The 16,929-nt window shown below is 39.6% G+C and overlaps 1 protein-coding gene across 2 annotated transcripts in view; it reads right to left on the reverse strand.

Moving 5' to 3' along the window:
* Positions 1-16,929, reverse strand: part of sox6 (SRY-box transcription factor 6) — a 389,285-nt gene that overhangs the window by 23,342 nt on the left and 349,014 nt on the right. For both annotated transcript variants that reach the window (XM_060838517.1, XM_060838516.1), the window contains exon 12: positions 13,235-13,343. In XM_060838517.1, the coding sequence (XP_060694500.1) occupies positions 13,235-13,343 (109 nt within the window). The remainder of the gene's footprint in view (positions 1-13,234; positions 13,344-16,929) is intronic.

Here is a 16,929-nt window from a genome sequence, read left to right on the forward strand (position 1 = left end):
AGTGTGTACTGACATGTCTGTATTATCTATAGTCACATGCAGCCTGTAATATCTAAATCTATTCAATCATTTTGTGATTGCCAAACAGACTCCAGTAGTTCTAACAATGTTTTAACCTTTTAAGTTCTGCATTTCCAAAGCAACAACATGATGTAGCATTTTGAGATTTTATTGACATAGCTAAAGCTGAATAAATGCAGAGAAAATGTTCAGATCTTCATAAACTGCTTTCCCAATATTGCCTGAATAACCAATAAAAAAAGGAAGACCAGTCAGGTAAGTTGGATCAGATTAAAGTTGACTGTGTGGTGTTTAATTACCATTCTGGCTGTGTAAAGTCATAAGAGTTATACAGCACGGAACTAGACCCTTCAGTCCAACTTGTCCCTGCCGACCAGATATCATAAATTAATTTCATCCCATTAGCCAGCATTTGGCCCATATTCCTCTAAACCCTTCCTATACCCATCCAGATGCTTTTTAAATGTTATAATTGTACCAGCCTCTACCGCTTCCTCTAGCAGCTCATTCCATACATGCACTACCCATTGTGTGAAAAAGTTGTCCCTCTCACCTTAAACCTATACCCTTTAATTTTTGACTTCTCTACTTTGAGAAAAAGACCTTGGCCCTTTACTCTAGCCACGCTCCTTATGATTTTATAAACCTCTATAAATCTAAATTAAGGGGCTGCCTCCTTACTCTGTTTGTAGCAAAATATCTTGGTGGTTTGGCAAAACATCAGCAAAGATTTTCCTTCAGGCAGAAAAGAAGAACAAATTAAGTATAGCAACTATCTGCAACGCACAGTAATCTGATCAAGTGATTCAAATAAAGAGATATGCATCAAAACCCATTTAAAGTCAGCACACTACACAATAGTAGGAACTAAAACAATAATGCAAAATCATGAAACTTCTTTAATCTCAGTTTTGATTAAAATAGTAAACTAGTGAAAAGGGAATGCAAGCAGATCAATGTACTTATGACCAATACCATATTTCTATTCAATTTCTATTCAATGACTTTATAAATGGATGTTGAAGTCAGCTGGAAAACTCTGGCTCGGTTTCAAGGTTTGGAATTATAGAACATTGTGCCCTACTTTAACATCATGTTTTATAACTTTGAACTCTGAAATTACATTCCAACCTTAAAAATCACCAAAAGATACCCATCATCACAAACTAAATTAGAAACAATTTCTGGTAGTGCATAGATTTGCCTCCATGTTGCTCATCAACAACTGTATTTACATAAGAGGATTAATCATTGTCATGTCCACTATATATCCATTGAGAAATTACTACAGAAATCTAATTGGAAACTTTATCCAGTTTGCATTGTGCAAGAGTAGCCCACTCAGATGTTTCACACTATTTGGAACAGTATTTATGATAAGTATTTGTACTGTTTTCTTTATTTTAAATGAACATAAATGGGATTAAATGAATATTATTCCTATTTTCATCAATTGTAAATAACCAAGTTGACAGGAACAAATTGTTACACCTCAGGTCAGGTAATGGGGATTTTTAGCTCAAGCACATGCATTATCAAAAGTGTTGGACAGGCACATTATCCATTTGATAAGTCTTTGTGAATATTTTGTGTTTGAGAATTTGATGTATAGTGTACATTTACACTGTGGTAACAGTGTGAGAATCTTTTTGAATAGTTCCCCATGGGGACCATAAATATATCCTTAAAACTATAGTGCCTAATCACACCTGTCTAAAGCAGGCCTGCACTTGAAATGGTTGAGATATGCAGCCAAAAACGAAACCTCTTCGCTTGATCTTTGACTATGCCTTTGTGCCAGAGCAGACAGTCTGTCACAAAGGAATCCACTGTGTGAAATGGGCTCCTGCAAAGAATTAGCACTCACGCAAACATTGTATGTTCAGCTTTAGGAAACAATGTAATGAGAGAAGAGGGGAATTTAAGGAATATAAACAAATACACTTCGAAGAAAATGATTTAATCTAAGTTTTGGAATACAAGTGACCTCTATTCATTGCTGTGGCTGTGTTGCAGGTATCTTTTCACACTGAAACATGCATTTAAATAGCGTAAGTTAACAACAGTGAATCATATTGTGTTGCCCTGACAGTAGAAAGCAAAGCTCTGCACAAACATACATAATACAGAGCTCTGGACTGCTGATTCGTGGTGAACTTTCTAACAGGACAATATCCTCTTTTCTAATAAAGAGTACTTAAAGGTGGTCTGAGGAGGCTGCTTTCAAATTCTTAAGCCAATTTCCTTATAAATTTAGTATGAACTTATTATATAATGTAGGAGGACCAAAGAGAATGATGCAATTGAAATGTAAAAGGTATGGATCAATTAAAGAGGAGTGTTAAACTCAGAGGTGGAAGAAAAGACGCAGAAGGACTTTCAGTCCAAAAGCAGCTTTTATCAAGGTGGTAACTATCAAATCTAGAAAGAATAGCTGCACGGAAGGAACTCAAGGTGGAGGCACAGGTCCGTGGACAGATGATGAATCAGATCAGCACCTGAGACCATGGGGTAGTTGAGGTTGTGCCTCGTGAGGTAGATGCAAGGATGTTTGCCTGCTATGTCATTCCATAAACCAATCCCACAGTAGAGCACAGTATTGTGTCTCAAAGAAAGGAACTGACCACTCAATTTGGCCCAAATGTGACTGTAGTCCATATTAAGAGGTTTTCTCTTAATTATCTTAGAAAATTAGGGATCAACAATAATTAATTTACTCTCTTGATCCATAGCCCAAGACCAGATAACATTAAACTAGGCTCTTAGAGCATCACCAGACAGCTGTTAATGTAGTTACTATATGTGATAGCAGTTTATGAAGCACAGAGTAACTTCAGTGTGAAATGTTTGCTGAACTAGATTTGTGGTGTGCAGGATCACATATTTTCCGGGAAGCCATTTAATAGATTTCAATCGAAGTTACAGTGGGCATTCCATAAATCACCTCCTATGTGGGCAATCATAATCTGTTGATTAGTTGATGATAGGAACATATCATGTAATGTAATTCCTATGTTAACCTCCATGCTACACACATTGGATCACACACAGAAATAGGACATTGAACCCAGCCAGTGCGTATTAACATTAGAACCCCACTCAAGACTTCTCCTGTCATGATAATGGTAAAATGTGGAGTATCAAATTATATCTTTCATCATCTAATTTTAATACCTGAGGCTTTCTTGGAATAGGATAACTGTTAAAGAGTGAGAAACATTGATCTATAATGACTGTAATGATCACCTGATCACGGATTGAGACAAGTTCAGGAACCATTATGAAATAAATAAAATCATCTGAAATGAAATTACTACTTTAGCTAAAGATATTGGAATCAATCAACTGGGTCAGAGATCAAAAAACTTTAAGCTCCTGTCTTAATTTACATTAGTATGAGAAGGTACAAATATTGGACATGGAAGGTTGCTAACATCAATCCAGTTTGGTAAAACAATGGGGCCAGACTAAAGAATACATAAATCAGCCATATTTCAAAAATTGCTGGCAATGTAGCAGACGGAGGAAAAAGAAGAAGTGGATTGGTGACAGCAAAGACTCAAAGCGTCATCTGAAATCCTTTTAGGAATCCTTGGTGACTATCATATAGTGATAGTCTCCTGTTACAATGTTACGAAGTTCGCTCAGGTAGAGTTGGGGTTGGGGAGGCATAAATAAAATTTAAATGATTACATTGTCTCAACAAATACATGTTTTTTAATGCAGTCACACTAGCTATATCCCTGGTCGGCATTGTCACCAGAGGCCGTCAAACCTGAGCAATTATAGGAATGGCTCTCACCACTGCCAAAGAAATTAAAATAACCCAGCTCTGAGAAACAATCACTTGGCGGGGGGGGGGGCGGGCGTGGTGGTTGTTGGGGGAGTGGTGGTGTGTCAACATGGAAACAAAGACAACACTGACATCTGTCTGTCAAGATTCCTCACAGGTTAGAAAGGTTGGCCTAAAATGACACCAAGGGGCATCTTTTACACAGACAGGGTGGTTCATGTGGAATGAACTGCCTAAGGAAGTGGTGGATGCAGGTACAGTTACAACATTTAAAAGACATTTGGACAGGTACATCAATAGGAAAGGTTTAGAGGGATATGAGCCAAAAGCAGGCAAGTGGGACTAGTTTCGACGGGCAAGGATTGGATTGAAGGGTTTGCTTCCATGCTATATGACTCTATGACTCTTTAATTCTACGATACATGCCATACTTATTCAACTGGACTTTGTTCAAGCTGCCTTATTTGATTTCTTTTTAGCCTATCTTCACACTCATTTTATAAAAGGATAATTGGAAGAATTTTGACAGGATTGACAACCTGTTTTAAGCTGTATGAACATTCTTTCTATCGCCAAAAAGTCTTGGAATTGGATTTAAATCCAGGACCTCCCAGCACAGAGGCAGAAGTGTGACTAACCGAATCACTCAGATTGAACTGTGAATCAGGAGCAAGACAGAATAATGCTTTAAATAAGAAGTCCACCAGCAAAAGCTCTGTCATATGCTCTGAATTTAATAACTGCTGCAAATGTGTTGCTGGTCAAAGCACAGCAGGTTAGGCAGCATCTCAGGAATAGAGAATTCGACGTTTCGAGCATAAGCCCTTCATCAGGAATAAGAGAGAGAGAGCCAAGCAGGCTGAGATAAAAGGTAGGGAGGAGGGACTAGGGGGAGGGGCGATGGAGGTGGGATAGGTGGAAGGAGGTCAAGGTGAGGGTGATAGGCCGGAGTGGGGTGGGGGCGGAGAGGTCAGGAAGAGGATTGCAGGTTAGGAGGGCGGTGCTGAGTTGAGGGAACCGACTGAGACAAGGTGGGGGGAGGGGAAATGAGGAATCTCCTCCACTTCCCGCTCCTCCGCCCTTGAGCCCCGCTCCTCCAACCGCCACCAAGACAGAACCCCACTGGTTCTCACCTACCACCCCACCAACCTGCGCATACAACGTATTATCCGCCGCCATTTCCGCCACCTCCAAACGGACCCCACCACCAAGGATATATTTCCCTCCCCTCCCCTATCAGCGTTCCGCAAGGACCACTCCCTTCGTGACTCCCTTGTCAGATCCACACCCCCCACCAACCCAACCTCCACCCCCGGCACCTTCCCCTGCGACCGCAGGAAATGTAAAACTTGCGCCCACACCTCCACACTCACTTCCCTCCAAGGCCCCAAGGGATCCTTCCATATCCGCCACAAGTTCACCTGTACCTCCACACACATCATCTATTGCATCCGCTGCACCCGATGTGGCCTCCTCTATATTGGTGAGACAGGCCGCTTACTTGCGGAACGCTTCAGAGAACACCTCTGGGCCGCCCGAACCAACCAACCCAATCACCCCGTGGCTCAACACTTTAACTCCCCCTCCCACTCCACCGAGGACATGCAGGTCCTTGGACTCCTCCACCGGCAGAACACAACTACACGACGGCTGGAGGAGGAGCGCCTCATCTTCCGCCTGGGAACCCTCCAACCACAAGGTATGAATTCAGATTTCTCCAGCTTCCTCATTTCCCCTCCCCCCACCTTGTCTCAGTCGGTTCCCTCAACTCAGCACCACCCTCCTAACCTGCAATCCTCTTCCTGACCTCTCCGCCCCCACCCCACTACGGCCTATCACCCTCACCTTGACCTCCTTCCACCTATCCCACCTCCATCGCCCCTCCCCCTAGTCCCTCCTCCCTACCTTTTATCTCAGCCTGCTTGGCTCTCTCTCTCTTATTCCTGATGAAGGGCTTATGCTCGAAACGTCGAATTCTCTATTCCTGAGATGCTGCCTAACCTGCTGTGCTTTGACCAGCAACACATTTGCAGCTGTGATCTCCAGCATCTGCAGACCTCATTTTTTACTCTGAATTTAATAAGACCATCAAACAAATGCTTGTCTCTTTTTTGAATTCAGCTCTACATACATTCAGGCAAAAGTCTTGTAAAGTCAAATCAAACCCTGTATCTGAATGACTGAAAAGTGTCTCCCCTGCTAGGTCCTGCTTATTCAAAGCTCAAGTGTCAACATTACAGGGAGGCCAAAATAAAATTGTCAGTGATACACTTGGGTGCTCCTTGAAACACGACAGTAGTGACATGAATGACTGCAAAGAGCTTGTTTCCAGTCATTCAAAATAGTTACAATTTGCTCATCATGCTGCACCGTGCATTGAATTATAGCAACTTAGTGAGTCGGCGAAGACAGAAAAAGAAAGGAAATGAATCTTCACTTTGAATCCCACCACCTCACAGAACATCCTGTCCCATGTATACAAAGATCTGCAGGTCAGTAATTAGCCTATTCCATGACATGGAGACCTATGGCATAAACCTACAGCCCTGAGTCTAAATTTCCTCAAATCAAGTGAAAGACATTACTCCAAATTTGTTTTTGGAGTCTGGATGACCAATGTCAGTGAGCCGTGTCTTTGTGTCAGGCTGGCAAATACAAAACAACTGGGATCCAGAAGACAGATTTAATAATGTTGACACCAGAAGCTGACGCTGAGACATTGTGCCCATACATGTTAAAACAACAGCTATAAGAAATGGTCAGGAGTCATCGGATAAAAACTGACAGAAACTTTACTTTCTTCCACTAAATACATTTGGAATGTCCCAGTTACCACTCCAGCAGTAGTCAGCTGACCCAGTACAAAGTGATGCTGGAACCTAGAGCTTTCTTAGTGCAAATGCCTCGGTATCATCTCAATGTTTACCTCCCTGTCCCCAGTATTTGGAGAATGTATTTTGCTTAAGCAACAGACAATGTCCTCTCTATTTTAACCACATGACATTACATTAGAAGATAAATAATTTCTTAATTTTGCTTCTCCTTATCATCCAAACAGCAGGAATGCTAAAGTTATGTTCCAACACTCTTAAAAATGGGAATTCTCATCTGATGTTTGTGACACAATTTGCCTCCATCCATTGAATTTCAAGAAAATCACAACACAGCTTTCTCTTTCCTCCTACGGCAGATTCACTTTGAACGATGTGCTGTGTACATTTGATTTGTAACCATCTCAAATTCAAGCTGGTATGTCCCAATAAAAGTAATAGCATTTCTTTTAAGTGACAATATATCATTTACAAGGCTTCACTATAATGTTACCTTCAAGCCAAAGTCCAATTTATGTTATTTATTTATATTTTGATTTAAGGATTTATTTTTCAAAAGCTTTCAAGTTGCAGTCTTTAAAAAAACCCACACAAGACATGCTTAATCAGCTTCAATTTAAATTATAATATAACATTTCAAGATGACAGCAAGCAGTAATTAGGAATTAAAATATTGATTAATAAACAGTGGAGTTTTCAACAGTCTGCAAGCAGTTGAAGGTTAGCTAACTGCTCCCTAAGTAATTAACTTAGCATCTCTAATTTATGGAAAAGTTATACCAACTGGGCTCTATTTTTGCCATTCACTGTTCCTAAGGATCACTTCACTGTCTAAATGAACTAACAAAATTGGAGTATTGAAAGCTGCTGTGAAATGAATGGCCCAAAATCAAACTGACCCATAGGTTTGACCAGGATGTTGCCAAGGTTGGAGGATTTGAGCTACAGTTAGCAGCTGGGGCTGTTTTCCCTGCAGCTTTGGCGACTGAGGGGTGACCTTATAGAGGTTTATAAAATCATGAGGCGCATGGATAAGATAAATAGACAAGGTGGAGAGTCCAGAAATCGAGGGCATAGGTTTAGGGTGAGAGGGGAAAGATTTTTTAAAAAGAGAGCTAAGGGGCAACATTTTCACACAGAGGGTGGTGCGTGTATGGAATGAGCTGCCAGAGGAAGTCTTGGAGGCTAGTACAATTACAATGTTTAAAAGGCATCTGGATAGGAATATGAATAGGAAGGTTTTAGAGGGATATGTCCCAAGTGCTGGCAAACGGGTCTAGGTTAGGATAGGATATCTGGTCGGTGTGGACAAGTTGGACCAAAGGATCTGTTTCTGTGCTGTACATACCTATGACTCTATGACAACAGGTAACATTGCAATCCTGATCTTTGATTCAAGCTGAGTTAGTTAATCTCCACCTGGGTGGTACCAGGTTATGATGATTGAGAAGGAAGAAAAAACAAAACCAGCCAGAGTTTCCAGTGTTAATTGTTGCCCAATGACCCCTGTACAAAAGTCTACATGTTTATAAATATTGTAGGGTGAGCATTGAATCAGGAAAGCTTGTGATGACTCTCAATTGAACATCTTGCTACCACTTATTACCCAGACTCACAATGAAGACACACCAATTAAGAAAAATGCCACAGGATGGCTGGCAGCTGTAAAAGCCTTGTGAGGCAGCACCTCTGGGACAGAAGGAGGGTAGGGAGTAACAGTGGGTTTTAAAAACAGAGACCGACTGTAGAATTGTAATGAAGCAACTCAGGTAATATATTACCCATACCGTTTAACCAGCCAAGAACTAAACTGTACTTTGTTTCTGAACAACTAGGCAGACGTGGAATATTGTGCAATTTCCTCCATTATGATAGGATGAAAAGAAACCATTTGGATCACAAGTTTGCCATCTAAATTGTAATCAACAGTCTTGATTGTTGAGAATCTTAAAGAATTCCCTCTGTACTAATTCTTAGAGAGAGGAAATATGAACCATCAATTCAAACTTAAGGAAAAAAATAGACTTATTATTGTCAAGTCCATATGGAGTTAATTCCATCGTAATGGGTAATCAGCCCCTTTTTAAATTTGTCTAATATTGTTGCAAACCACGTTCGGATTAGTCCATTTCCTGCTTATATATCTTATGTTCTTATCCCCATCCCCTCCTGACAAAATAAACTAAAACAAACACACGACCCAGGCAGCGTGGAAGCTGCAAACCCCACAAAATGAGAGAACAAAAGGCTTCACTGAAACCTTTGTGGTATCTGCTAATGTTTTACATCTGAGCATTTTAAAAAGACCTCGGAGATTGGGGGGGGGTGAGTAGACAAATGGAACACACAGTTGACTGAAAGGAAAGGAAAATCTTAGTCTTTGCTTTTGACCACAGTCACTCCGGATGATAACTGTTCCACTGTTTCACCTACTCGCTATCTAAAGTTTAAATTCTTGTCCAGAAATATTTATCTTTGTTCCTGGTGTAACTTTCAACATTTACTGTTTCTTGCCTTTTCTTTCTAAACTACCATGGTAACTGTTACAAATATTTATGTATGACCAATATTGGCGCAGGGGGTTTGTTTCTCTTTGCAGTTATAGATGAGAAGCACAAAAGTAGACATTGCGTTGTTATGCAGGAGCTACCACAGTTTACACCTAAATGCTGCAGGACATTAAATGTGTTATGTTATACTTGGAATTTGCTCTAACTTTGCTTCAGTTTAACCAAATATGTGGTATTTTTACTCAGTTGCTGATCCAATGAACTCAGAAGTAGCAATTTGACAAAATTGCAACAAGGCTTTGGAAAATCAAAAATCTACTGCTAATCGTATGCTCTGGGAAAATTGTTCAGAAAGTTTTCTGTAAAATTAATCAAAAAAACTTGTGCCAAATTCACATGCTGGAAATCATTTTCACTTTAGTCAACAGTGTAATACATGCAATGGCAAAGTCCATGGAAATGAATTTCAGGAAAAGGATTTAACAGGTGGCTAAACTGACATCAACCAGTTCATACCATTCACTCCTGTGAGTGTAGGAGAGAGAGAGAGAGACAGACAGACAGACAGACAGAAACAAGGACAGGTATTAGAGAGAAACAGACACAAGGCAGGAAGAGATGGGAGGCGTGAAAAACAAATTTAAGAAGAGAAAGACACAAACAAGGAAAGGGAGTCAAACAAACAAGATAGAGAGATGCACAAAAAGTGAGAATACTAAAAGAGTGATATGCAAGCATGTCCAGCAAGGCATCATAAACATACAAAAAAGAACAGATGGGCAGAAATAGTTGAGGACACAGATACAGCTGCAGACAGATGCTGACTTTATTTTGCAACAAAACCAGCAATGGCAGCCCAGATTTGGGGGATCACTGTTATAAAGTACAGTATATAACAAAGAAACCTCTCTCTGGAGATATGAAAGGGTTGCATTTATGTATAAAGCATGATCTCAGGAGATCCCAAAGTGCTTTACAGCAAATAGAGTATGTTTATTGATTTGTCATCAGTGTTGTAATGTTGAAATCCAATTGTCACAAATATTGGCCAGTGCATAGCAGATACCTCTTCTATAAAAGCATGGCATTGGGTCATTTTTGTCCACTTGGGAGGAGACACTTTATTTAAAAGAAATTAACACCTCTGACAGTGCAACGCTCCTTCTTTACTGCATGGAGCATTTGATTTTTGTGTTAAAGTCTCTGAACTGAACCAACAACTTTCTTGATTTAAAGCGATGACATTGTCTGATGTACAGTTGGCATGGATACCCACCTAAAGAGATGGATCATGCCAGGACCCATGGATGCAGCAGATATCTCACCCTCAATTAGAAATGCAGCCACCAAAGGGAGAGGCTGCGATCCTCTCCCATCTCAGATCGGCTGAACACTCAGGAGGCTCATATGGGCCACTGATGTGCTTTCTCATTTACTGATCTAAAATGTGAAAACAACTACACAAGTCTAATTGTCTGTGTTTTGCTCCTATGCAATACCACATCAAAGAGGATGATTTCAACCAATGTTCTGGTGTGAGAACCTTCAAATGATCTTAGTTAGAAGTTCAAACATACAAGACAAAGGTCTTGTAGCATCGTGGATGTCACCCTAATTCAGAGGCAGAGGTCTGGGTTCAAGTCCTACCTACCCCAGTGTTGTGACACATCATGTCTGAAGAGGTTATTTTAGAATAGCTAATTTTCATTGAATCCCTACAGTGTGGAAAGAGGCCATTTGGCCCAATGTGTCTGGACTGACCCTCTGAAGAACCCATAAACCAGCCCTCCCGCACAATTCCAGTAACCCCGCATTTTCCAATGACCAGTCCACCTAACCTGCACATTGACTGTAGGAGGAAACCAGAGCACCTAGAGGAAATGCACGCAGACACAGGGAGAACATGCAAAATCCACGCAGTCACCCAAGGTTGGAATCGAACCGGGATCCCTGGCACAGTGGCGCAGCAACGAAAGCAACCGAGCCCACCGTGCATTTATTTGAAGATCATGGTGTAGAAGGGCATTACAAGGAGGTGAAGGTCTTTATATCCGGCTGAGAAACTCAGTTCGGTTCTTGGGTTGAATAGTCGAGTCTTACAGCTGACTTTTCAGTTCGAGCAAATCAGCAACCTCCATCTCCCCTTGTTGGCTTAGTAGTCAGCTGTGAGACTCAGCCGTTCTAACACAACACAAAACAGACTGACATGGCAGCTGACAGAAATGCTAGTCAGCTGTGACTTCTGTTTGGAGCCATGATCAGTTAATTAGAAAGGAGCAGCTTTCCTGATTAAATGGCTTCTACTTCATTACATTCAGAGTGTGTTTTGTAAGCATTTTCTTTTGTCCATTTGGGTTTCCTCCTCCCTATCCCAAGAAATGCAATATATATTTGTTAAGATTTGTTGCCAGTGATAGGGTAACGAGATGTGCTCTTGCCTCTTCTCCCCTCTGGGCAATAAGCAGAAATCCCTCTTCCTCTCTGTACAGCATCAACATGAAGAATAAGACCATGGAGAACTACGTAACTCCTGGTGTTGTTGCAGCTGGAACACTGACTGCTGAAAATCAGTGGGCTTTCCAGTGAATTTCTTCATAGACGTTTTCTTAAAGCAAACACTTTTCCTCACTCCCCCTCTTCATGGTTTCAGCTAGCTGCTGGAATATTTCTGCTACTCACGTAAGGACTATTGAAATGCTTTTAGCCAGCAACTTCTGGGAGATCAAGCTTTTGATGACATGGGTACAAACTGCAGCTTTTGACAGCTGAGGCTGTCAGACCCAGTTGACTCTCCGCTGCGGCAGTTAGCATTGGATGAAAGTATGCAAGTGTCTTTCGACAGCTCAATAAGTGTTGCTCCTCATGGCCAGAATTGCTTGGGATCAAAACATCGTCACTAGATCCTAATATGATGAGGCAGTCGCTTGTTTCTGCTGCGTGCGTTCCTGATCAAACTCAAATCTACCGCTGAAATAATTATTGAGTGGGGATCAACTTGTAAAACAACAGCCGCATTAATATCTAGGTCTATATTTTTAAAATTACATTTACGCATTGGGTCCAAATATTGTACAAATCTACCTGAATACTTGACAACACACAGAGATTTATTCAAATTTAGTAAATATGCTATTAAGATTATATCGTTATTTGTACATTATTGGCAATTTTTGTTGGAAGAATTCCTGCATCATTTTCGAGATTTGAGAAGAGTGTGGAACCTGTTGCTATTTCATTCTTGGGCTGACACTGTCCTCTTCATTCCACCCATTTTGAAACAGTTTCTGAGCCTACAGGGAATTTACAATGACTAATTCACTGGAAAAGCATGGAACACATTACACCCAAAAGGTCCTAAGAGAATTAAACATTTGCCTTGCCGACAAGACCACTAGATCACCCCGGCAAATCCTCAAAACATGACTTCCATTGGGTGCAAGACACATTGATCTCTACCAGCACTTACATCACCAAAAAGAAAACTGCTGATTTAGATTGCAGAGCAGCTCGGTCAGATGCACCCTGAGCATGATATTTATTTGATGGACGGGGAGGATGTAGCCAGTGGTGAGGCCAAAATAGTATTTGCACTAAATGTTAGAATTAAAATTGATAGGAGTCTTTTACCTGCTCTCTGTTGGTCACACTAGATCTCTGAACTGCTTCGGGGGTTGGGGTATGCTTTGATGATTTGAGATTCAAGCTTTATTTATGTTGTTTCGATCTGAGATCAAATGGCCCAGTGTGAAATCATCTGGACACATGTACAAATATCTCAAATAGAATCATGTAATTTCAACGTGCCTTTTTAAATGGGAATTGACTTCAAATTTACTCTCCGTAAGATTGTGATCTTTCCAAAATGCTTGTAATTAAACAATAATGGCAGCACAAATCATTGTGTTAATTGGAATTACAATGTGTAAGTTTCTGGTTGTGCTTAAGGCGAAACATGGGAAATAAGGATGAGAAAAGAGAAACTGCGAAACCAATGTAGAAGCAACAACATTTAACCTACTTGAGTTGACTACTCATTGAACACGTAAGCTTTTTGTTAGACCTTAGGGTTACCCACTCACCTTCTGCATCTTCTGGTCTTGTGAGGTCAATGACCCCTGGACCAACCTTCACATCCTCCCCTGTTTTTCCTGTCAGCTGTTGTGCAAGATTCTCAAAGGGCACCCGTTCCTGCACCGAAAGAACAGAAAAATCTGTTAGTTTTTTTTGTGTGACAGTCACTGTGTCAGTCTTGGCAGCATTAAGTGCTGCTGGATCAGCATCCAGCCTTTACTAGTTATTTATCCATTTTTTTTACCCCCAAGGAACCTGACTTGTGTTTTACTACTTACTCTGCTATTTCAAACTCAAATGAGATAACATAACAGATTGTAATATTCCAGTATGTGGAAACTCTGTCGATGTTCCCTTTATCAGTATGAAACAATATTAAATGTCACATCTGCTTACATTTGGAGCAGTAAAATAGCAGCCCAGAGAGCTGAAAATTTGTGACACATTCTTTTTATCATGGATTACGCATTACATAAGGGCAGATTATTACCTACTGCTTACACAATTTTTGAGAAACGAAGTAGCAAAATGTCTCATTCACAAGAATACAAGCTTGGAACAATACCTGGAATAAACTGTGAACTGATTTAAAACTAGCTACGGAATAGTCAAAAGATTGTGGTACAGAACTGAAAGTTTATTTCCAATTGAGAATGAATGTATCTGTTCTATAACTAAGGAGCGGGGCTAACTACAGACCAGTTCATGTCCTCCTTCAGAAATATCTGTGGCATAAGTTTGCAAGTCCATCTGTGACGAAGTCACCTTTGAACAAATCTGAAGACAGACTGACTTTCCAAATCCTTTGCACTCTCCCAGAGCAAACACTGCTTAATACCATCTGCTTATAGAGACTTCAATAAAAAACATTTTGAAGATTAAAGGCAACTTGAAATTGTGCAAATATAAGTAAACTAACTGGGTTTGAACTAGATGAAACCACAAAACACTACTTCATATTGGAGAAAATAGAGGCATTAGCTGCTTTTACTTTTCCAGCCTTTTTTCAGATCCATTTATTCATACTACTGATGCAGACTGATAGTTTCCAATTTGGTAAAGCAGCAATTATCGTCTCCATAGTCAGAGTAGTCAATTATGCCATGTTATGGAAAGATGATATGCTGTGGTGTTATTTGTGTTGATGCTTATTTATTGAGGAATAGAGTAAAAGTTATCTTAATAGCTCACTTGAATTCTTTAATTGCATTGAGAGAAGACTCTGATCCTTTCCACTAAACCACAGTAACCTAGATCTATGCAAGGTCCCTGAGATAGAACAGAGCTCTACCTCACCATTGCACAAAGTTTTTGTAACCTGAAACATTTCTTTCTGTATATCACACAGCAAATTACTCTTTTTTTTACTCTAATGCGCAATGTTTTCCCATTAACAAAGGGAAACAAATGAAAATAGACCCTCTATAGTTAGGTAATACTCCCTCAAACTTCAAGCTTAACTTCATTCCAGGCTTTTGCCTGAAACATCGATTTTCCTGCTCCTTGGATGCTGCCTGACCTGCTGTGCTTTTCCAGCATCACTCTAATCTTGATTCTGATCTCCAGCATCTGCAGTCCTCACTTTTGCTTCATTTCCTTCTACTCAATTCACAGCAACTTTTGAAAGATTTATAAAATTTGTTCATCAGTATCAAATGGATTCTGGCCACCTTGCCTCTTGAATGACACACTGCTCCAGTTCGGCTTACTGTGCTTCATTGCCTCCATCCAATCATCTAGCATTCTTTACAGATTTATTTCAACAAGTGAATTCGCCTCATCCATGCACACACTTTACTTCTTCATTTTCAGTCTTCATCATTGTGCTAATAAACCAGCCACTAAGACTTATCTACTGCAGGGAAGCATTTTTTTTCTGCTTTTACCTCACCCAGTGTTGTCGCTTATAAAGGGCAAAATAGAGACTTACAAGTGGAAGAACATGTCTTCTTTGTTTACTGAAATGCGTGTTCACTCCTAATAGTTACTAGCACTGTACAGTCTATTGTAATCATTTATAAACTGAAGAGTTTTTTTTATTGGGAGGTATCGTGTGGTCAAAAATTACACTTGCCCAATTACATGAAGTTTTAAGAAGTCTTTCAGCTGTATAAGAAATTTAGAGTTAAAAATATAAAACATTACAAATAAAATGAATGTATTTAAAAATATATGGTTTTACACTTACAGTAGTAGGATAACTCGGAACTGCTTGAAGATTGTATGCTACATTGTACCTCACTGGTCTAGAACAGTGTGTTATCTAGAAACACTGTGGTGTCACATTGATCTGGAACACTACATACTGACCTATTATTTTAGAAGTCTAAATAATATTATGAAGCAAGCATACTATATTGACTAAATTGATACAATGCACTACATTGTAACTTCATTTTTTGAACAATAAGCTACATGACTCAATGACTGGTATCTGCTTGACCTAGATCTGGTATGGGAGAGCTATAGAGTACACTACACAGTATTTTCATTGATTCTGGATAGTACAAAAGTGCTTAAATTGGGAGCATTATCAATAACTTACTTCTCTCAAAATAATAAATTACACTACACAATGAATATACTGATTGAAAATACTTGGTTTCAAAGTCTGGTGCACTGTTTTTAAACTGTGGTTTGTGTTATGGTATCTGGTTTGTTATGTTTAAGTAGATCAACTGATTGATATTCCAACCAACATACCAAAACCGTACATATTTTACAGAACACAATGAACAGACTAATAAAGCTATCAATTGATGAAACATACATTGTGTTCTTGAACAGTGAAAACATACACAATGGATTCCAATTCTCATACACTTAACCCCATAGGACATGTATTCACATAAGAGAACCTGTACCATGAAATGGCATTATTTCAATGCATGTTCAATCCAAATCATAACATTGAGGGTATTGGATGACAACTTTGAGTAAACTTCAAATGCTCTGCAACCCCTAATAAATATTAATAACAGTGCTGGAGAGAGCCATGATTTTAATGAAGGGGCAAGTGAAGGCATTAGCCAAAGTGATCTGATGAACAGGTTCTAGTCTATTTTACACAAGACATTGAATGAAACATCAATAATAAGTCAATGACTTGATCAAATGCAAAGGAGGCCTCCAAGGTTTTGTAAGCTTCTGTGTACTGGAGAAAGGTCAGTCTGACAAAAAGTATCATTTTACACAATCTGTCTGATAACACGACCTGCTGCACAGCACATGCTAACGGTAACACTCTCACACAGCACAGTACAAAGGATAAAGAGACAGAAGCCCTTTCTGTCAGCCTAACTGATGCTGCAATTTAACAGTATGAGAAGCTCATACATAAAGATGAGTTGGCTGTGAAATATAACTGTTCCATTACTTGAGTAAGTCTATCTAAAAAATCTTGAACATCATGATTTAGATGGCTGAAAGATTTGCATGCTTAAAAATAAATTGTTCAAACTTTGTTCTTCTTGAGCCTTTATCTAAGTTTACAAAATAAAGCAAATTTATCTATAAAACAAGTAAAAATGACAATTTTAGAATTTAACTATTGTTAAAAATGTAGACAAGCATTTTCAGGCAAAGTCTCAATACAAAGCAAGAGAATTTGAGAAAATTTACCGGATATTACAGTCTCTCAATGTGATATGCTGACTGGCTTTTGTAGGAATTTCTATTTGTTGTTATTCCATATAAGCCAAAG

Source organism: Hemiscyllium ocellatum, chromosome 18 (genome assembly GCF_020745735.1).
Source record: "Hemiscyllium ocellatum isolate sHemOce1 chromosome 18, sHemOce1.pat.X.cur, whole genome shotgun sequence".
NCBI lineage: Eukaryota > Metazoa > Chordata > Chondrichthyes > Orectolobiformes > Hemiscylliidae > Hemiscyllium > Hemiscyllium ocellatum.